The sequence below is a fragment of the Coccinella septempunctata genome, chromosome 2, assembly GCF_907165205.1.
Source record: "Coccinella septempunctata chromosome 2, icCocSept1.1, whole genome shotgun sequence".
Classification (NCBI taxonomy): Eukaryota; Metazoa; Arthropoda; class Insecta; order Coleoptera; family Coccinellidae; genus Coccinella; species Coccinella septempunctata.
In genome coordinates this window covers 16868057-16892643 of record NC_058190.1, presented here as the reverse complement: position 1 = coordinate 16892643, position 24587 = coordinate 16868057, and the positions used below count along the sequence as shown (strand labels likewise).

The window sequence follows — 24587 nt, the reverse complement described above, 5'->3', positions numbered from 1 at the left end:
TTAGGTTATTATTGATTTTCCAGATATGAAAGACAGACAGTTCTTGGACGTGAATCTGTATCAAAATCAGATGTAATAACTGAAGGTTTATTTTGTCACTAACAATACTTATTTTTCAGGCACATAAAAATTCATCATATCAAGAAATGTATGAAATTCACAAATGTCAAATATCATCTCTCGGAAAGTCTCATTTTAAATAAAAAAAGCTTCTTCAGGGGTAAGCTTCTAAGCAATTGTTTCAGAAGAGATAGTATTTGAAGTATATGATCCATTTGTCAAGTTTACATAATGGATTTCAGATTAAATTACATGCAAACTCACAGAATGAGAAACATCCTTAATCTTGGTGTATGAACATAAGAATTTCTAGATAACAAACAGTTCTTGGGGGTCAGTCTGCACAGAAAATCGACCAGGAGATTCTATATTTTATAATTGAAATTTATTTTCAGGCATATATAAATTTATCAGATCAAGAAATGTATAATATCATCTCTCGGACAGTGTTATTTGGTAAAAAAAAGTTTTTTCAGAGTAAGTTCATAAAGCAATTCGTTCAGGAGAGTTTCCATGTGAAGTAGATGATCTATTTCTCTTCTTTTCAACTGAGTACATCAGATTTCTGACAACGTTCAAGCAATTGGGTAGTGTATGGAGATGATTTTCTTAGTCTAGATCTATGGCAAAATACATTTTGAGATAACTTATTCTGTTGGAATTATATAATGATTATTGAAACACAATCTATGAGTTAGCTTTTGCGTTAAAATTCTATGTTTATAGACATTTGTCGAGTTTTCTCATTCAAGGTAAGATTTTTCTCTTATCGTAGAGAGAGGGACTCTGTAGGTTTTTGTTCGAAATGAACTGAATTAAATGTTATAATACTTGGAATCTTCATAATTAGGCTTATTTTCAATTCCATATAACAGATTTTGGCCAATTTTCAAGCTTTTTGATTAGTGTACAAGGATTATTCTATTCGCTCATTCCAGAAATAGGAGAAATGTTTTCAATTAACTCATTCAAGTGGAATAATAAAATGATTATTGGGATGATAAAAAGATTATTGAAACACAATCTATGAGTAAGGTTTTACGTAAAAATTCTATATTTATATGGACTTTCGCCAAGTTTTTGTCATTTGAGGTTAGTTTTTTTTCTTATCGTAGATGAAGGGATTTTGTAGATTTTTGTTCAAAATGAACTGAATTAAATATTATGATGCTTGAAATTTTTTTAATTAGGCTTCTTTTCCATTCCATATAACAGATTTTGGCCAATTTTTAAGCTTTTTGATTATTGTACGAGGATTATTGTATTTAATCATTCCAGATAAAAGGAAAAATGTTTTCGAATAACTTATTCGAGTGGAATGATATAATGATTATTGGAATACAATGGCAGGGTGTGTTTTTTGCGTTAAAATTCTACTTTTATAGACTTTTGGCCAGTTATTCTCATTTCAGGTTAGTTTTTTGTTTCATCGTAGAGAAAGAACTTTGTGAGTTTCAATTCAAGATGAACTGAATGCATGGAATCTCCGTTATAAGGCTTCTGTTCAACTGAATATAACTGATTTTTGCCAATTTTTGAGCAGTGTATGAGATTATTTGTTTTCTTTCGTGAAATTTGCGACAATGCCTGTATATATCGAACGGTGTGAGTTATGTGTGATACTCAGTATTGTATAGTATTCGCGTATCATTAAGTGCGAGGGCCGTAGGCCCGAGCTACAGGCGGAAGGCGAATCGCGAGGGCCGAAGGCCCGAGCTACGGACAAAAGGCGAATCTGTCCATGAAGGCGAATCTACCTACAAGGTGGATCTCCTGGCTATACTGATCTGCCAAAAAAGGTAGATCTATCAATAAAGGTAGATCTATGGGCTTACTAGTTAATACTATAACGTTGATAAAAAATGATCACTGAATCGTATCAAATTTTTTGCCACGTTGAAGTGTCGGTGGAGGGTATGGGAAATTTGAAATGGCGAGCGCCGAAGGCGCGTGGCCGGGTAGAGCGGTACATGGAACGCTAGAAGAAGAATCGAGCTCTCCGAAAATGCCTAGATCGTATTTTTACCCCGTCTAAAAGTGTCCGAAAATTGCGTGAGAAAATCGCGAAATTCACGATTTTCGCGAAAAGGTGCCAAAGTTATTTGATTAGCTTGAGAGATCCGCGGTAGCTCGAGAGCCGGGATGGGTGTCGAACTAAGCTCGAAGGACCCGAAATTAAAATAGGCCTGTTTTTTTTCCCGGAGTCCGAACGAAATTTCCCAAAAAAGCGTAAGAAATTTGAAAATTTTTGACGTCTACGAAAATTTGATAAATTAATTTCCAAGAGCATAGAGGTAATTTCACTTCTGACGTTTCGAAAGGGGTTTTTGCAGTTTTTGGAAACTCGAGTCGATTATTATATGAATAATGCCAAAATAGGGAAGATAAATGCTAGAGAATCATTCTCCATTGCCTGTAGCATCTCCAGTTACCCATATTTCGGCTCAATATGTACAGGTAAGTTTGCAATTTTCGATATTACGAAACCACCTCAGTTAAGCACCGTTCATAACCTTCGTTTTGGCCCTGAATATTTTCAGTCATTCCGTGATTTTTAGCGTTGAAATTGCCAAAATAAATTTATATTGGGAAAGTCGAGGTCACTATTCAACCAAAAATAACTTAAAATTTTAAAATTTCCATAATTTTTCAATTCCTATAACGTGTTTTCCTGTGAAGTGTTGAGGGATCCTTAGGCCAGTTTCATTACTTTCATTTGACTGTTGACAGACCGTGAAAAAATTGATGCAAATTTTTAAGGTTTAATTATTATTGAAATTAAAGGATATATTCAATATATTTACTACATTTCTCCCCGTACGATAAAACTTCGAAGCTCTCATCACAGTTGAACTTTTTTCCATAATCGGAAAGTTAGGTTATTATGAATTCTGAGATATAAAACACAGTTCTTGGACGTGAATCTGTATGAGAGATCGAATATTATAACTGATAGTATTTTTTGTCACTAATAATACTTATTTTTTTCAGGCACATATCAATTTATCAGATACGGAAATGAAAAAATCCTAGGATGGCAATTATCATCCCTCGGAGAGACTGTATTTGGAATGAAAATCCTTCTTCAGGGGTAAAGTCCTGAAGCAGTTCGTTTAGGAGAGTTTCTATTTGAAATATATGATCCATTTGTCAAGTTTACATAATGTACTTCAGATCAAATTACATGCAAACTCACAGAATGAGAAACATCTTTGATCTTGGTGTATGAACATAAGAATTTCTAGATAACAAACGGTTCTTGGGGGTGAGTCTGCACAGAAAATCGACCAGGAGATTCTATATTTCATAATTGAAATTTATTTTCAGGCACATATAAATTTATCAGATCAAGAAATGTATAATATCATTTCTCGGACAGTGTTATTTGGTAAAAAAGAGGTAGTTCAGAGTAAGTTTATAAAGCATATCATTCAGGATAGTTTCTATGTGAAGTAAATGATCTATTTCGCCTTTTTTCAACTGAATACAACAGATTTCTGACAACTTCCATGCAATCGGGTAGTGTATGGAGATGATTTTCTTAGTCTAGATCTATGGAAAAATGTTTTGAGATAAGTTATTCATTTGGAATGATATAATGATTATTGAAACACAATCTATGAGTGAGTTTTTGCGTTAAAATTCTATATTTATAGACATTTGTCAAGTTTTCTCATTTAAGGTAAGATTGTTACTCTTATCGTAGAGAGAGGGACTCTGTAGGTTTTTGTTCAAAATAAACTGAATGAAATGTTATAATACTTGAAATCTTCATAATAAGGCTTCTTTTCAATTCCATATGACAGATTTTGGCCAATTTTTAAGCTTTTTGATTAGTGTACAAGGATTATTATATTTACTCATTCCAGATAATAGGAGAAATGTTTTCAAATAACTCATTCAAGTGGAATAATAAAATGCTTATTGGGATGATAAAAAGCATATTGAAACACAATCTATGAGTAAGTTTTAACATAAAAATTCTATATATGTATAGACTTTCGCCAAGTTTTTGTCATTTGAGGTTAGTTTTTTTTTTCTTATCGTAGATGAAAGGATTTTGTAGATTTTGTTCAAAATAAACTGAATTAAATATTATGATGCTTGAAATTTTTATAATTAGGCTTCTTTCCCATTCCATATAACATATTTCGGCCAATTTTTAAAGTTTTTGATTATTGTACGAGGATTATTGTATTTAATCATTCCAGATGGAAGGAAAAATGTTTTCGAATAACTTATTTGAGTGGAATGATATAATGATTATTGGGATACAATAGCAGGGTGTTTTTTTTTTTGCGTTAAAATTCTACTTTTATAGACTTTTGACCAGTTATTCTCATTTCAACTTAGTTTTTTGTTTCATCGTAAAGAAAGAACTTTGTAAGTTTCTATTCAAGATGAACTGAATGCATGGAATCTCCGTTATAAGGCTTCTGTCCAACTGAATATAACTGATTTTTGCCAATTTTTAAGCTGTGTATGAGATTATTTGTATTTTTTCGTGAAATTTGCGACAATGCCTGTATATATCGAACGCTGTGAGTTATGTGTGATACTCAGTATTGTATAGTATTCGCGTATCATTAAAAGCGAGGGCCGTAGGCCCGAGCTACGGTCGGAAGGTGAATGGCGAGGGCCGAAGGCCCGAGCTACTGACGAAAGGCGAATCGCGTGGGCCGTAGGCTCGAGCTACGGCGGAAGGCGAATCACGAGGGCCGTAGGCCCGAGCTACGGACAAAAGGCGAATCTACCTACAAGGTGGATCTCATGGCTATACTGATCTGCCAAAAAAAGTAGATCTATCAATAAAGGTAGATCTATGGGCTTACTAGTATTAATAAACTTCATACGCTGATAATTGATTGATAAGGTTCGTGATCTCGGTGTAAATGAATTTGGACAGTTTTGAATAAATATGCTTATGTCTACGATACTTCGTCCGATAGGGGAGTTTAATACCATATAGGTCCCAAAATGAATGATGCATGAAAATGAAATTTTCCGTGACATATAGGATTAATTCAAAAGACAATTTTACCGAATTTGTTCTGGTATGAAATAGTAGTCTAATTTTTGGGCATTATATTCACGACATTAGGAACTCCATATAAATGTTTTTCCTGAATGAATCAATAAAGATATACGTTTTACTTTCAGCTTCTATACTTCATTCACTTTCATTTTAGCACTGGATTGGCCATGGAAATTGGATACCTTTCACTCTGTATGGTACGAAAATGTTGGGTTAAGACGCTTGTCGAAACATTCTTGAGTTTTAAATCAGTACTACGTAGTCCGTTCTACGTGAGTCTCTCAGTAATTACGTATTTCATCACAATGTCAAATCACTTCGGAAAATATTGAGTCGAAAATATGTAACGAACATAATTGACGTTTATACAAACTGATTGAAGACATACCAAATCTATTTATTTATATGGAAAATACAAGTGATCAGTAGCTTGAGGAGAATTACTGTTGTTTTTTCTTCTTTGGCTGGAGGTTGAAAACGTTACATCAGTTGTAGAATTCAAAAAAATCAACCCGAAGATGAAATGCATTTGAAGCAGTGTTAGCATTGAGTTGAATAATCAAAGGTGGTAGGGAATGGGTATCTCTTGAAGAAATGAACGGATAATTACAAGAATGTTGAATTCTTCAACAAAAATCATCTTGCGTGAATAGTAGTCAAAATAATTAAAAGATGTTTGAAGCAAGAGGGGCTTCACCTCACAAAACAACTGGCTCGTATTCATGTCTGTTTATTTTCAATACATTGATATAATGATAATAATTATAGAGGGTGTGGCGTAATGAATGGATAATATGGATCCTGCGCGTAGAGGACTCTTTGGCGGTTCAGATATATATATTTAACGTTTGGTAAAAGTGCCTTGGTTTTCGAGATATTGGGGATTTTCGATTAATCACCCCAAATAATAATAATATCTGGATATTGACATTTTCCATCATAGCGGATCAAAAGAAACTCCTCGATTTATAGGCGTTTCTTAATTGCTCGAGGTATCTTTTGCGATTTTTCAGTACACAGGTTGTTTCACAAGTAAACGGACAAACGAAAACCGTGAATAGAGGGCATTGAGCTGAGTTCAAAAACACCTCATATGTGTGTCTTGTGCATTCCGTTTCCGATATACAGAGGAGTTTATTCAAATTTCCCGAATTTTTGTTCAGCTATAACTCCAAATAATTCAGTTGTATTCGTGTGCTACGCCGATGATACTGTGCTAATAGCTGAGGATGAAGATGACCTGCAGAGACTACTGCACCAGTTTAATATAACCGCGAAAAAATTCAATATGAAAATATCAGCAGAAAAAACAAAATCAGTAGTAATCTCTAAAGAACCAATAAGATGCAAATTAGAAATTTATGGCCAGATGATAGAACAAGTGATGTCGGTTAAATATTTGGGAATCAAGTTAACATACAACAACGATATAGAAGAGGAAGTGAGAGAACAGACAATGAAAGCCAACAGAATAGCAGGTTGTTTGAATGATACGATATGGAGGAATAAGCACATAAGAACGGAAACAAAATCTAGAATATACAAATCTATTGTTAGACCAGTTATGACCTACACCGCCGAGACGAGACCACAAACAAGTAGAACTCAAAGATACCTGGAAACAAGCGAGATGAAAACACTGAGAAAGATTGCAGGAAAAACATTGTGGCACAGAGAAACAAATGAAAGCATAAGACGCATATGCGAGGTTGACAATATTAACACTTGTGTAAAGAACAGAAAACGGGAATGGAACCAACACATAAACAGGATGACGGAACAGCGGATAGTAAAGATAGCCCGAGATAAGTCGCCGGGAGGTCGAAGAAGTGTAGGACGCCCGCGAAAACGATGGAACGACGACAGGCAGAAATGCCTATATATAGAGAAGAAGAAGAAGAAGTATTCGGCTAAAAACTCATTATCCGCTTAAGCTTGTAAGTTTCAATAAAACAGAACATTAAAAGTTGACGAACACAGGACCGGACTCATTGAAGCCATATTCAAACTTAAACTCATGCAAAACACTCTGTTTGTAGTTTTTTTCGTCATAATTTTGAATTTTTCAGGTATCTGCATAGATTTTCTCAAAATCAATGAAATTTTGGTATGCTTTATCAGTGGATATTTTTTAATGAATAATTATTTGGTGGTGAAATGCCTCTAGAAAAAACAGCGCTGCATATTGACTTTTACTTCACAATAATTAATGGTATGAATATGATCGCCAATCAGATGTGGAAATCTAAAAATGGAATTGGAAATGTTCAACTGAATTTTTTCGTTTTTGATATTTTAGCATATCTGGTTATTCAGATAAATCATTCACAGTGATAATAAGCTTTATTATTGATAAAGAACAAAAATAGCAAAAAAAAACTACGCTATCATGAAAATAATAATTATAACTCGATATCTTCCGAATAAATCGCTCTTTATGGACAACGTGGACCTGAAGTAATTTTTCGAATTGATTTTCACCTCATTTGGTCTTTTAGTGAAGGTAATGGTTCGCACTTCGAATAAGTATGATAAATGCACTTTCGAATTCTTCACTTATTCCGTTATATTCATTATTGGATCTATGGAAATCTATGGATTGGTCTGGTCTTATTACAATTTGTTATTGAAACATTGATGATATTCATGCACCAGCAAAAGTATTTATCAGTATTTCAGGTCATTTCATTTGAAGGGTAGGACCCCAACATTGGACTGCTAGATCTCCAGATCTGACACCCCGCGATTTCTTTCTTTGTTTTCATTCACACAACTAGTTGTCCATAGAAAAATAGATTAATTCTGAAGATCAAGTTTTAATATTTAGTTAGCGTAGTTCTTCCATCCATATTTGTGCATTATCAATTTTGAAATATTTCATTATTGTGAATGACTATTTTGAAGACCGAATATGGTATAATTGTTGAACACATTCATTTCATTTCTTTGAAAGAAATCAATTAAGAATTTCTATTTTTCATGAAGTCCTCTATTCCTTAGAGGCGTCTGACCAAAACAATTTTTTCTAGAACATGATCAACAGGAAGGGCAACCCAAAAATCAATTCATTTTGAGACAATAATAATGCAGATAACAAAAAAGTTTAAATTATTATTAAAAAACTACATACACGGTGTTTTTATGAGTTTGAAGTTAAGTAAAGCCTCATTGAGCCCGGTCCAGATTTTTGTCCAATTTTAATGCTCTGTTTCAATGAAATTAACAACTCAAGGCTAAATAAATTTTCAGTCGACTTGATAGAGAATTTCAGGAGTTATAGCCGAACGGAAATTCGAGAAATTTCAAAAAACACTGAAGAAACCTATATATAGGGTGCCCCAAAACTATCGAAACAAACGTCACACCACGATAGAGTAGATCAAATACTATCGAATGACAGCAACATTAGTTGAGCGAAAATGTACGGTTTCTGAGGAAACCTAACCTAAAGTTTCCGATTTTCGAACTATTTTTTCAATCACAAGGCCAATTTGTGATTAAGGATAGCGTTTTTCTCCCATATTATCACCCCTCTTTAATCTGAATATCAAAAATCATGTAGAAAAAACAATTGTTTCAATTAACATCAACATAGGTCGAGACTTAGGTTATGGTTATCGATTAACTACTTAAAATAATTTCAATTAGGGGAGATAAAACAATAATCTTAGTTCAATATAATTTAAAATCGATATCCTTCTTCACAAACTGGCCCTGTTATTAAGAAAAATAGTTCGAAAATCGGAAACTTTAGGTATTTTAATAAAATTCTGATTATTTTGGAAACGGTACGGTTTCGTTGAACTAATGTTGGTGTCATTCGATAATATTTGGTTTACTCTATCGTGGTGTGACGTTTGATTCACTAGTTTTGGGACACCCTGTATATGGGGTGATTTTGAACTCAGCGCAATGCCCTCTATTCACGGTTTTCATTTGTCTGTTTACTCGTGAAACACCCTGTATACTCCTTGTACTCTGAAAATTTTGAAACAAATGCCCTCACCCTCATATGAAAATTCAAATTCTTCTTGTTGTGAGAAACGTTCGTCCAGAGACTCTGGTTCATCCCCCCGACCCTGGATACATTGCCCGTTGAAAATGAAATCGGCATCTGTTTACTGCAAAACACGTGTTAATGCTGATACGAAGGGTTCAAACTTTTCTACCTGATTCGAGCTTTTCAGGAGAGAATTGCACAAGATGAGTTCGAGTAACATTTCGTTTTGCGTGTTATATTGGATAAAATTGAATTTATGCCATGGATGATTCGAGAATTATTGATGTCCAGAATGCTCCAGAATTATGAAAATTTTCAGATTTCATTGAAACTCTTGCGAAAACTGTCTCGTAAATTGTCAAGTTTAGATTTTAATTCATTCAGAACTTTGAAGTTCGACAAATAATGATGTAAATAATTCAATATTATATTTGCCCCAAGACTCGAAACTTTTCGAGAAACGATTTATTTAATGATTTGATGACGAATAAATCAAAAAATTATGTGTGTTGATATTATATTTTCATTCATTGAAGAATATTTAGAATAATGAAGTTCAATTAACCTTATGATCCGAAACATTTCAGAATTTATTTCGTGTTTAGAGAATCCGCTGCATATCGTTTTTCACAATACGACTGTCAATTTAGGACCAATTTTTTATAGCGGAGAATAGTGGTTTTCAGCCTCGGTAGGTATTCACGAAATTCATTTTATTATGTTTTTTTAAGGTGAATCGGCCCGAAATCTTGGATCCCCCGACCTGCTAGTTTCGTATACTTCTATGACAATAGCATAATAACTCAAATTTCAACATTTCCACAGAAATTTTTGAATTTAAGGGAGAGACACATTGAAAAATTCGATAGCAATTTACCGCCTAAACTACGAGCTTGCCGAAGTTGAAACTGGTAACAATCTACTCAGTGCTTCATAATATGTATAGTTTTATGACTCAGTGTTTTTTAGAACCTGTAAAAAAAATTAAAAACTGTAAACTCGTCATCGCCTTCCAAAGGCTGTATCTTGGAAGGGCTGTCGATTTGGAAAATTTACAGGAAATACCCCCGCTTATTTTCATTAAGGAATCACCTCCCTTATTCCTTCGCATTTGTTTACAGATATCCTGTATATAGCTATATTTTATCTATGTTCCTTTTTATTTTAGATAGTAGAAGTTAATCAATCATCTGTATCTCAATCATATGTATCCGAGTATGTATCTATATTATTAACTTAATTTTGAAGATTCATTATATCTTGACAAAAATATAGTTGCAATTTCAAAATATGTTGACTCGAGGCCTTCCAAAGACTTCAATATTGTTTATTTTTTCCCTTACACCCTGTATGATCTATCGAAAAATGCAAATCTGTTTTGGCGAATTCTTCATAAAATCTTACTTGTTTCGATATAATTGGTAATTTTCTTTATGATACATCACTGAAATATTTGAACCAGAGAGATGGTACAAGCTCTTCAAATTTTCGGGAAAATCCAATATTTAAACATAATCGATAATAAAAGAGATGTTTCTGAGCAAAGGATTCCTCAAAATCATTGAGAAATCTGATTCAAGAAAAATATAAAGAGCGTTCCATTTGAAATAACACAATGTCCAACATTCTGTTTAGCCGACGTTGTTCATTTCTGTGGTATTGTGAAATTTGTAGCATTTTTTTCTCCTGATTCTGAAATGAAAATTTTCGGATTGGCTCATTGTCCTTGAATATTCATCACCATTAACATCTGAATTTTCTTATCCAAAAAATGTTTTTCTCTGAACAGGTTATTTTATTATATGCAATGTAACAATACTGATTATTCGTTATACTAATAGGTAGTATTATCTATATGGATCATTTCCATAGAGAGAAGAAATATCATTATGGACAAGACTATTAGGTAGTATTATCTATATGGATCATTTCCATAGAGAGAAGAAATATCATTATGGACAAGACTCAAATCGATTCGTTTTCAGATAGGTAATGAAATAGTTCGCCAAATTCAGAATTATAGTGTTAGCTTGAGATGAAAGAAGTTCAACGGATGCATAGATATACGCACGATGAAATATAAACAGTCATAATCCCATTCGAGAGAGCCAAGATTGGTTCTCTTTCACGTGATTCTTTCCCCTACAAAGGAATGCGATAAAAAATCGTTGAGATACGCCGCCTGGCTTGCAATAATGGAGGAGAAAACGCGCTGCGCCTCTCTTTACTTAATTCCTCCGTATACTGATATTCCGCCTGTCTACATCTGCTTGCACAGTACAACGTTGCCATTTTCGGAGGTGGTAACGAGCAAAGAGTCTTCCAGAGCAATTCTTCGATATACAGCTCAGCACACTAGCGCCAGTGATATACACTCGAACTAAAAGATTGTTCAGTACATAAAGGGGGTGCGTTGTGACCTCAAAACGATTTTTTGATATGTTGGTCCCTGAAGCCTCCTGAATCTAACAAGCTAAAAAACAAGGCAAAACGTTGTCACCTCCGATTTCGGAGGTGACAGCGATATATATGAGGTGGGAGCGTTAAACGAGTTACTATTTTGGAGGTGGTATTAACACTTTATAACTATATATATATATATATATATATATATATATATATATATATATATATATATATATATATATATATATATATATATATATATATATATATATATATATATTCTATTTTACAGTCGTACTTTTAGTATATAGGTATTGGTTAAGGGTACTCGACTGATATACAGGAATTTAATTATTCTCTTTACTCCATGCCGAGCTTTGCCTTGATACGAGGGTTATTCGAATGAATAACTCAATTAAACTAGACTGGTATCGGAAAGACACGAACTCCAATAAGTTTATTCATTTTAAGTCTGAACATCCGATTAATATGAAGATAAATTGTGTAAGGGAGATGAAACACAGGATAAATAAAATTTGTCATCCAGAATTGGTGGATGCGAACATCAAGAAACTCTATGTTATTTTTCAAGAGAATTCTTATCCGAGACAGTTACTCAACAAATTATTGTATGAGAGTACCACAACCTCCATAGAAGAACAACCAAGATCTCAGGAAAGTGAAATTGACCCTACAACAAAATATGGCAGCCTTCCCAACTTAAAAAATTTAACAAACAAAATTAAAAACTGCCTTAAAGAAGAAAATGTTAAAATAGCTACGTACAATACGAAGACCATTAGGAATCTCTACAGCAATTTGAAGGACCCAACACCCACCTTACTTAAATCGAATGTAGTGTATAAAGTTGACTGTTCTGAATGTGACGGCACCCATGTGGGACAAACATCCCAGTGGCTCAAGAGTCGATTAGCGCTACACAGAAGTGATATACGAACTAAGAACCCTCGTTGTGCACTGACTATTCACTCATTGGAGAAAGAACATAAGATTGATTTCGATAGTGCAGAAGTACTTTGCACACAACCAAAATACAACAAAAGACTAAAACTAGAGATGATAAATATAAATAATCAAGCCAACCCAATAAATAAGAAGACTGACGTACAAAGGCTTAGCAATGTATACACGTATTTATTAACTTATCCAAATCGTGAAAGAGAAGAATTCTATGATGGTCCACTAGATTAACAAAATTATAATAAACAACATTATCTGTGATATATGCCAAAGAAAATAATCAAGTTAGGTTAGATGTAGTTCAAAATATTCACATGACAGCTTGATATTTACGTATTTTAATCCTAAGACTTGTCTCCATAAGAATTGCTTTTATATTTATGTTTGTTTTATGTTTTATTACAATATTATTAAGTTATTAAGAAGGAAAAAACCTCACATTCTGTAAGTGTATTTTGTTTTGGTGTATTGAGGTTTCATGATGTTTTGTTTTCATATTTGTAGTGGCCCTGAAGAAGGAAATAAACATTTCCGAAAGCTCGGCATGGAGTAAAGAGAATAATTAAATTCCTGTATCAGTCGAGTACCCTTAACCAATACCTATATATATATATATATATATATATATATATATATATATATATATATATATATATATATATATATATATATATATATATATATATATATATATATATATATATATATATATATATATAGTTATAAAGTGTTAATACCACCTCCAAAATAGTAACTCGTTTAACGCTCTCACCTCATATATATCGATGTCACCTCCAAAATCGGAGGTGACAACGTTTTGCCTTGTTTTTTAGCTTGTTAGATTCAGGAGGCTTCAGGGACCAACATATCAAAAAATCGTTTTGAGGTCACAACGCACCCCCTTTATGTACTGAACAATCTTTTAGTTCGAGTGTATATCACTGGCGCTAGTGTGCTGAGCTGTATATCGAAGAATTACTCTGAAAGACTCTTTGCTCGTTTGCACCTCCGAAAATGGCAACGTTGTACTGTGCAAGCAGATGTAGACAGGCGGAATATCAGTATACGGAGGAATTAAGTAATGAGAGGCGCAGCGCGTTTTCTCCTCCATTATTGCAAGCCAGGCGGCATATCTCAACGATTTTTTATCGCATTCCTTTGTAGGGGAAAGAATCACGTGAAAGAGAACCAATCTTGGCTCTCTCGAATGGGATTATGACTGTTTATATTTCATCGTGCGTATATCTATGCATCCGTTGAACTTCTTTCATCTCAAGCTTACACTATAATTCTGAATTTGGCGAACTATTTCATTACCTATCTGAAAACGAATCGATTTGAGTCTTGTCCATAATGATATTTCTTCTCTCTATGGAAATGATCCATATAGATAATACTACCTATTAGTATAACGAATAACCAGTATTGTATCATTGCATATAATAAAATAACCTGTTCAGAGAGAAACATTTTTTGGATAAGAAAATTCAGATGTTAATGGTGATGAATATTCAAAGACAATGAGCCAATCCGAAAATTTTCATTTCAGAATCAGGAGAAAAAAAATGCTACAAATTTCACAATATCACAGAAATGAACAACGTCGGCTAAACCGAATGTTTGACATTGTGTTATTTCAAATGGAACGCTCTTTATATTTTTCTTGAATCAGATTTCTCAAAGATTTTGAGGAATCCTTTGCTCAGAAACATCTCTTTTATTATCGATTATGTTTAAATATTGGATTTTCCCAAAAATTTTAAGAGCTTGTAGCATCTCTCTGGTTTAAATATTTCAGTGATGTATAATAAAGAAAATTACCAATTATATCGAAACAAGTAAGATTTTATGAAGAATTCGCCAAAACAGATTTGCATTTTTCGATAGATCATACAGGGTGTAAGGGAAAAAATAAACAATATTGAAGTCTTTGGAAGGCCTCGAGTCAACATATTTTGAAATTGCAACCATATTTTTGTCAAGATATAATGAATCTTCAAAATGAAGTTAATAATATAGATACATACTCGGATACATATGATTGAGATACAGATGATTGATTAACTTCTACTATCTAAAATAAAAAGGTACATAGATAAAATATAGCTATATACAGGATATCTGTAAACAAATGCGAAGGAATAAGGGAGATGATTCCTTAATGAAAATAAGCGGGGGTATTTCCTGTAAATTTTCCAAATCGACAGACCTTCCAAGATACAGCCTTTGGAAGGCGATGACGAGTTTACAGTTTTTAATTTTTTTCACAGGTTCTAAAAAACACTGAGTCATAAAACTATACATATTATGAAGCACTGAGTAGATTGTTACCAGTTTCAACTTCGGCAAGCTCGTAGTTTAGGCGGTAAATTGCTATCGATTTTTTCAATGTGTCTCTCCCTTAAATTCAAAAATTTCTGTGAAAATGTTGAAATTTGAGTTATTATGCTATTGTCATAGAAGTATACGAAAATAGCAGGTCGGGGGATCCAAGATTTCGGGCCGATTCACCTTAAAAAAACATAATAAAATGAATTTCGTGAATACTTATCGAGGCTGAAAACCACTATTCTCCGCTTTAAAAAAATTTGTATTATTCCAATAATATACCGACTTAATGAATGCTACGTTGCTATTACTATAAGGCCCGGTTGTTCAGTTCAGGATGAGGCAGAGATTTAAGATGATCCTAGATAATCTGACAGAACTGAACTGAAATGTCAAAATCAATCTAGGATAAACTTTAATCCCGAACTGAACAACTGCTTTACATGTAGAGTTTCGGATTTTGCGAGAATCTACTGCTTTTTCTTCAAAACAACAACTGCGCTGAAGGAAATGTGATTGACTGTTATCTATATCATTTACATCATTATTTGCCGAACTTCAAAGTTCTGAATGAATTAAAATCTAAACTTGAAAATATACGAGATAATTTTCGCAAGAATTTCAATGAAATCTGAAAATTTTCATCATTCTGGAGCATTCTGGACATCAATAATTCTCGAATCATCCATGCAATAAATTCAATTTTATCCAATATAACACGCAAAACGAAATGTTATTCGAACTCGGCATCTTGAGCAATTCGTTCCTAAAAAGCTCGAATCAGGTAGAAACGTTTGAACCCTTCGTATCAGCATTAACACGTGTTTTGCAGTAAACAGATGCCGATTTCGTTTTCAACGGGCCATGTAACTAGGGTCGGCGTTGGGTGAAAGGATGAACGGTTCTTACAACAAGAAGAATTTGAATTTTCATATGACGGTGAGGGCATTCGTTTTAAAATTTTCAGAGTACAAGGAGTATACAGGGTGTTTCACGAGTAAACAGACAAATGAAAACCGTGAATAGAGGGCATTGAGCTGAGTTCAGAATCATACCATATACAAGGTGTTCCAAAACTAGTGAATCAAACGTCACACCACGATAGAGTAAACCAAATATTATCGAATGACACCAACATTAGTTCGACGAAAATGTACCGTTTCCAAAATAATCAGAATTTTATTAAAATACATAAGGTTGCCGATTTTCGAACTATTTTTCTTAATAACAGGGCCAATTTGTGAAAAATGGATATCGATTTTAAATTATATTGAAGTAATATTATTGTTTCATCTCCCCTAATTGAAATTATTTTAAGTAGTTAATCGATAACCATAACCTAAGTAAATGTAAATTAAAACAATTGTTTTTTCTACATTTCCGTTTGGCTATAACTCCTGAAATTCTGATCAAGTCGACTGAAAATTTATAATTAGCTTTGAATTGTTAATTTCATTGAAACAGAGCATTAAAATTCGACAAAAATCTGGACCGGGCTCAGTGAGGCTTTACTTAACTTCAAACTCATAAAAACACCGTATATGTAGTTTTTTAATCATAATTTCAACTTTTTTGTTATCTGCATTATTATTGTCTCAAAATGAATTGATTTTTGGGTTGCCCCACCTGTTGATCATGTTCTAGAAATAATTGTTTTGGTCAGACGCCTCTAAGGAATAGAGCACTTCATGAAAATGTATTTAGAAATCCTTAATTGATTTTTTTTTCGAAGAATATTCTGTTGAATGTGTTCAACAATTATACCATATTCGGTCTTCAAAATACTCTTTCACAAGGATAAAATGTTTCAAAATTGATGATACCCAAATATGGATCGAAAAACTACGCTATCTCGAAACTAAAAATTAAAACTTGATCTTCAGAATGAATCTATTTTTCTATGGACAACTAGTTGTGTGAATAAAAACAAAGAAAGAAATCGCGGGGTGTCAGATCTGGAGATCTAGCAGTCCAATATTGTGGTCCTACCCTTCTAATAAAATGACCTGAAATACTGATAAATACTTTTGCTGGTGCATGAATATCATCAATGTTTCAATAACAAATTGTAATAAGACCAGAACAATCCATAGATTTCCATAGATCCAATAATGACTATAACGGAATCAGTAAAGAATTCGAAAGTGCATTTATCACACTTATTCGAAGTGCCAATCATTACCTTCACTAAAAGACCAAATGAGGTGAAAATCAGTTCGGAAAATTACTTCAGTTCCACGTTGTCCATAAAAAGCGATTCATTCGGAAGATATCGAATTATAATTATTATTTTCATGATCATGATAGGGTAGTTTTTTTTATTTTTGTTTATTATCAATAATAAAGCTTATTATCACTGTTAATCACTTATCTGAATAACCAGATATGCTATAAATATCAAAAACAAATGCAAGACATATATTGAGAACGAAAAAATTCAGTTGAACATTTCCAATTCCATTTTTAGATTTCCTCAGTTGATTGGCGATCATATTCATCCCATTAATTAATGTGAAGTAAAAGTCAATATGCAGCGCTGTTTTTTCCAGACATTTCACGATCAAACAATTATTCATTAGAAATAATCTGAAAAGGCATACCAAAGTTTCATTGATTTTGAGAAAATCAATGAAGATACCTGAAAAATTCAAAATTATGACGAGAAAAACTACAAACAGAGTGTTTTGCATGAGTTTAAATTTGAATATATCCTCAATGAGTCCGGTCCTGTGTTCGTCAACTTTTAATGTTCTGTTTTATTGAAACTTAGAAGTTTAAGCGGATAATGAATTTTTAGCCGAATCCAACTAAAATATTTGGAGTTATGGCCGAACAAAAATTAGGGAAATTTGAATAAACTCCTCTCTATATCGGAAACGGAATGTCTAAGACACACATATGAGGTGTTTTTGAACTGAGCTCAATGCCCTCTATTCACGATTTTCGTTTGTCCGTTTACTTGTGAAACACCCTGTGTAGTGAAAAATTTCAAAAGACTCCTCGAGCAATTAAGAAATGCCATTAAATCATGGAGTTTCTTTTGAACCGCTATGATGAAAAATGTCAATATCCAGTTATTATTATTATTTGGGGTGATTCATCGAAAATCCCCAATATCTCGAAAACCAAGGCACTTTTGCCAAACGTAAAATATATTTATTTGAACCCCCATAGAGTACTCTACCCGCAGGCTCCATATTATCCATTCATTACGCCACACCCTGTATAATTATAATTATTATATCAATGTACTGAAAATAAACAAACATGAATACTAGGCAGTTGTTTTGTTTGAAGGTGAAGCTCCTGTTGCTTCAAACTTCTTTCAATTATTTTGACTACCATTCACGCAAGATGATTTTTGTTGGAGAATTCAACATTCTCGTAATTATCTGTTCATTCCTTCAAGAGATACCCATTCCCTACCACCTATGAGTATTCAATTCAATGCTAACACTGCATCAAATGCATTTCATCCTCGGGTTGATTTTTTTGAATTCTACAACTGATGTAACGTCTTCAGCCTTCAGCCAAAGAAAATAAACAACAGTAACTCTCCTCAAGCTACTGATTACTTCTATTTTCCATGTAAATAAATAGATTTATTATGTCTTCAATCAGTTTGTATAAATGTCAATTATGTTCGTTACATATTTTCGACGCAATATTTTCCGAAGTGATTTGACATTGTGATGAAATACGTAATTACTGAGAGTCTCACGTAGAACGGACTACGTAGCATTTATTTAAAACTCAAAAATGTTTTGACAAGCGTCTTAACCCAACATTTTCGTACCATACAGAGTGAAAGGTATTCAATTTCCATGGCCAATCCTGTGCTAAAATGAAAGTGAATGAAGTATAGAAGCTGAAAGTAAAACGTATATCTTTGTTGATTCATTCGGGAAAAACATTTCAATGGAGTTCCTCATGTCGTGAATATAATGCCCAAAATTTAGATAACTATTTCATACCAGAACAAATTCGGTAAAATTGTCTTTGGAATTAATCTCATATGTAACGAAAAATTTCATTGTCATGTATCATTCATTTTAGGACCTATACGGTATTAAACTCCCCTATCGGACGAAGTATCGTAGACATAGCATACTTATTCAAAACTGTTGATATTCATGAAGAAAAGATAATAATTTCTGTCCAAATTCATTTACTCCGAATCCTTATCAATCAATTATTAGCGTATGAAGTTTATTAATATCAGTATCGTTCTCGAACTATTTACAGGTTTCAGTATGTGTGAATGAATCGGAAGAGCAGCTGTATATGAGTAGAATTCAAGCTGCCCTACTTTCTGTCCTCCTGAAATCTGACAACGTTGCGGGAGGTGAGAGCGCACTACTAATAAGAAATATATGCGGAGGTAGTAAGGTCTGATTCGTTTAAAGAAAAATTTTTCAATGAAAATCTTTTCCCCTCTTTAGGTACCCCTGTTATTTACCTTCCCCTCTACATATATAAGCAAAAATTATTCCAATTAAAAAACTCCTTCACCCGGAGGTCAGGTCGCCCAATGAACTTAACGGAGGTAACAACGAACTACGGGTTCATATATATATATATATATATATATATATATATAAGCAAAGAGAATCCTGCTTCATAATTGACGTCACCATACCGGCTGATGATAACGTCTCTAGAGCCTACGCTGAGAAGTTGAACAAGTATGGAGATCTGGCATTTCAACTCAAGAAGCTCTACAACCTAAAGTCTATGAGTATAATCCCCTTGATAATAACTGTGAATGGGTTGGTGGAGCACCACCTCATCGAGAACACAGAGCGTTTAAAGCTAGACCTCAATATAATATCACAAGCACAGAAACAAGTGATCCTTTATACAACTCGGATTGTGAGGAAGTTTCTGCAAGGTCCGTAGCAACAACGAATGCCTTGGCGGAAGCCCGACAGTCGTTGATATAATTCCCCCTTATAGGTGTGTACAAAAAAAAAAAATATATATATATATATATATATAATTATTTATTTATCCAGCATACTATGTTGCGTCCATATATTGTCTTTGGGCCATACACTATTGCGTCCTGAATAATACTGCGTCCGTATACCGGACGCAGCATTGTTTTTCAAAGTTTTCTCTGGTATTTTGAGGGATTCAACGACAGTGGTGGTCGCAAATCGTGAAGGACGTCGAGAGCTATCTTTGGAACAACTATAGATTTCATTCATATTTTTATAAAAGAGTTATTCTATGTTGAAAAACATATCTCCAGACGCAGTAAAGTGCTTCTCATGAAACCTAAAGTATATTTTTAGTTCACGCAAATTCCGCTTCGGGGGCGCTTCAAATGATGAAAACTGATATACAGTCAATATACATCTTTCACACGACGCATAATGTTGCGTCCTAAATCTGGCAACTGTGTATACAAGTAAACCAAGTTGTATTTGCACATCTGAAATGATTTAGCTTCCTAGGCTCCAAGGTCATCCCGAAAGTCTGTTAGGTGAAGAATTGGATTCTGCCTCTAGAGCAATAGCAGGTCCGATTGAAGTGGCCTTCAATCGGTGTTCTTTTGACTGATATTGTCATTATTATTTTTTCTAATGAAAAAAAAATTATAACTCACGTGAATTTTATTCCACTTCAATTAGAAATCAAACGATAACACTTTCCACAGAATTATCGGATTTATAAATTGACAAGAAAGTCACTCGCGTGAATTTTATTCCACTTCAATTAGAAATCAAACGATAACACTTTCCAGAGAATTATCGGATTTATAAATTGACATGAAAGGTATCGCTTTATCCGCTTATGCTTATGTCATCTCATTTCACTTGTGAATTTAAATTTTTTTATTCCACTGGATGAATAAACGTCAACTTCCCTTGTTGCTAGAGGCAAGTGTATTTGCCTCTTCATTTCCTTTAGTTCCCTAGGGATCAGGAACCTAGCTATAGAGTCATACGGCCATACAGAGCAGTTTTTGTTGATCGGTCGTCCTATAGGCCATCTAGCATTTGTGAATTGGTGTATTCCCCAGATTCTATGTTCTTATGTTGTTATCTACTACTTTCTTCATCGTCTTCAATAGAAACGATGTTGAATTAATTGTTCTTGAATATTGTGGGTCCCCATTTTGGTGTGAAGGGAACTTTTGTCCTTCTCCATTTTCTGTGTATATGACTCATTCGAAGCAGCTTCTGGTTATCTTCAGAAGATGAAGACGAATCTCTTCTAGGATTTTTCTTTACACTTCTGGTGATCTATATAGATTGAAGGTGTTCATTGCCCACTCCCAACATCGTCTTTTAAATATCCCAATCTTCCTTACAAGGATTCTTGGTCTATATTGCTGTATCGATTCTAGTTATGGGTTTACTACCTGTGAAGGTTGTTTTGGTAAAACTGAAAGATCGTTCCTGTTCTCCTTCGGTGAATTATCCGTCTGGCTTATTGAGCGATATTGTGGGGTTGATTACTCATTTTGCCATGACCTTTTGTATTCTGAGTGCTGTGGGATTAGAAGTGACATTACCACAAAAATTAAAAAGTTCTACAAATTATGTAAACTCTTGTATATATGTAGTGTCCTTGTAATATATTAATTAATAAGGACTGTCTGTCAAAGTGTATATCACAGAGATGCGAGATCTGATTGAATTTAGAACAAATCATATTGTACACAGATGACTGAAACAATATATTTGTTCTGGGCGTAGTAAGGTTGAACAAGCGTACGGGTCTAGAATTTGGGCGTCCTACATGAAATCCTACTCTAGCGAGTAGATGTGCCATTCAAGGGTCCATGAAAGAACCTTAAACAAACAACGCCCTTCCTGACATCAAGCTTAACTGCACCGAATTTATTCAACAAAATAGCATGATCTTACTCGAAAAAAACTTCTCTGAACAGCCTCCATTAGTCCGAGAGCTGGCAACGAAATTCGGCAAAAGTTTTGTACTGGCGCATAATTTAATATGATTTAGTATTGAGGGTGTACATTAGTCAGCACCCACTCTCAAAGTCAGGTAGTGTAACACCTAGTGGCGACGCGCTTTGATGTAGGTATATGAAATTACAACACAATCTACAAGTATTTTGTAATGATTGAAAATTTTCACTAAACTAGTTCATAGAACAGAAAAGGTAGTCAGATCTCATTTAAGTGAAACGCGGTTTGTCAGTACACCACATAAGTTGCTGCCTTGACGATGTTGATTAAAAAAAAAAATATTATGTTTCACTACTGTTCACAGTTAATATTCAAAAATTAACTCTACAGTATTTCAGAGTTTATTGTAGACATTTTCCTGAATAAACTCTTATTCTATTCTAAAAGAATTGTATTGGCTGAAACTGAAACGTATAGCTGAAAGTAAAACGTATATCTTTATTGATTCATTCGGGAAAAATATTTATATGGAGATCCTAATGTCGTGAATATAATGCCCAAAAATTAGACTACTATTTCATACCAGAACAAATTCGGTAAAATTGTCTTTTGAATTAATCTTATATGTCACGAAAAATTTCATTTTCATGCATCATTCATTTTGGGACCTATATGGTATTAAACTCCCCTATCGGACGAAGTATCGTAGACATAAGCATATTTATTCAAAACTGTCCAAATTCATTTAGACCGAGATCACGAACCTTATCAATCAATTATCAGCGTATGAAGTTTATTAATATTAGTATCGTTCTCGAACTATTTACAGGTTTCAATATGTGTGAATGAATCGGAAGAGCCGCTGTATTCTATATATGAGTAGAATTCGAGCTATCTTACTTTCTGTCCTCCTAAAATATAATAAAATATAATAAAAAAATATAATATAAAATATATATATATATATATATATATATATATATATATATATATATATATATATATATATATATATATATATATATATATATATATATATATATATATATATATATATATATATATATATATATATATATATATATATATATATATATATATATATATATATATATATATATATATATATATATATATATATATATATATATATATATATATATATATATAGTTATAAAGTGTTAATACCACCTCCCAAATAGTAACTCGTTTAACGCTCTCACCTCATATATATCGCTGTCACCTCCGAAATCGGAGGTGACAACGTTTTGCCTTGTTTTTCAGCTTGTTAGATTCAGGATTCTTCAGGGACCAACATATCAAAAAATCGTTTTGAGGTCACAACGCACCCCCTTTATGTACTGAACAATCTTTTAGTTCGAGTGTATATCACTGGCGCTAGTGTGCTGAGCTGTATATCGAAGAATTGCTCTGGAAGACTCTTTGCTCTTTAGCACCTCCAAAAATGGCAACGTTGTACTGTTCAAGCAGATGTAGACAGGCGGAATATCAGTATACGGAGGAATTAAGTGAAGAGAGGCGCAGCGCGTTATCTCCTCCATTATTGCAATCCAGGCGGCATATCTCAACGATTTTTTATCGCATTCTTCTGTAGGTGAAAGAATCACGTGAAAGAAAACCAATCTTGGCTCTCTCGAATGGGATTATGATTGTTTATATTTCATCGTGTGTATCTATGCATCCGTTGAACTTCTTTCATCTCAAGCTAACACTATAATTCTGAATTAGGCGAACTATTTCATTACCTATCTGAAAACAAATCGTTTTGAGTCTTGTCCATAATAATATTGCTTCTCTCTATGGAAATGATCTATATAGATAATACTGTCTATTAGAATAACGAATAATCAGTATTGTTACATTGCATATAATGAAATGAGCTGTTCAGCGAAATAAAAAATTTTCGGAAAAGAATATTCAGATGTGAATGGTGATGAATATTCAAGGGCAATGAGCCATTCCGTAAATTTTCATTTCAGAATCATGAGAAAACATGCTACAAATTCTACAATATCACAGAAATGAACAACGTCTATATATTTTCCTTAAATCGGATTGCTTAATGATTTTGAGGAATCCTTTGCTCACAAACATCTCTTTTATTATCGATTTATGTTTGAATATTGGATTTTCCCGAAAATTTAGAGAGCCTGTACCATCTCTCTGGTTTAAATTTTTTAGTGATGTATCATAAAGAAAATCACCAATTATATCGAAACAAGTAAGATTTTATGAAGAATCATCCAAAACAGATTTGCATTTTTTGATAGATCATACTGGATTTAAGGGAAAAAATAAACAGAATTGAAGTCTATTGAAGGCCTTGAGTCAACTCATTTTGAAATTGCAACCATATTTTTGTCACGACATGATGAATCTACAAAATGAAGTTAATAATATAAATACATACTCGGATACATATGATTGATATACAGATGCTTGATTGGTAAATTCCCAAAAGCTATGATGGACGCATGAATCGCATGATGAAAGGAGAAAGACAAAAGTTAATTTAAGTATTTTCGCATGCAGTTTCATTATTCAAAATAAATGATGATTCTCATAATTAACAAATCAGGTGCAATTGAAATTTTTGTTTTGGTCTTCGAAAACTACATATATTGATTGAACTTCTACTATCCAAAATAAATAGGTACTTAGATAAAATATATCTGTATACAAGATTTCTGTAAACAAATGCGAAGGACTAAGGGAGATGATTCCTTAATGAAAATAATCGGGGGTAGTTCCTATAAATTTTCTCCAAATTGAGAGCCCTACCAAGATACAGCTCTTGGAAGGCGATGACGAGTTTAGAGTTTTTAATTTTTTTTTACAGGTTCTAAAAAATACTGAGTCATAAAACTATACATAT

The 24587-nt window shown here is 33.3% G+C and overlaps 1 protein-coding gene and 2 long non-coding RNA genes across 3 annotated transcripts; all 3 read left to right on the top strand.

Moving 5' to 3' along the window:
* Window positions 1–383: 383 nt before the first annotated feature.
* Window positions 384–999, top strand: LOC123308064. Its single transcript, XR_006537041.1, has 3 exons — window positions 384–393; window positions 456–484; window positions 528–999. It is a non-coding gene; the product is annotated as an uncharacterized LOC123308064 (long non-coding RNA).
* Window positions 1000–2776: 1777 nt separating this feature from the next.
* Window positions 2777–3821, top strand: LOC123307782. Its single transcript, XR_006537008.1, has 3 exons — window positions 2777–2938; window positions 3052–3325; window positions 3388–3821. It is a non-coding gene; the product is annotated as an uncharacterized LOC123307782 (long non-coding RNA).
* A 2562-nt stretch (window positions 3822–6383) lies between these two features.
* LOC123307030 lies at window positions 6384–12713 on the top strand. Its single transcript, XM_044889232.1, has 2 exons — window positions 6384–6997; window positions 12011–12713. Exons 1-2 carry the CDS (start codon window positions 6384–6386, stop codon window positions 12711–12713), a joined length of 1317 nt encoding a protein of 438 aa, XP_044745167.1.
* Window positions 12714–24587: the final 11874 nt, after the last annotated feature.

Coding starts and splice junctions, on each gene's coding strand:
- LOC123307030 (XM_044889232.1), top strand. CDS start 6,384: ATGAAAATATCAGCAGAAAAAACAAAATCAGTAGTAATCTCTAAAGAA. Junction 6,998..12,010: donor ATAGAGAAGAAGAAGAAGAA/GTATTCGGCTAA, acceptor AAATTGTGTAAG/GGAGATGAAACACAGGATAA.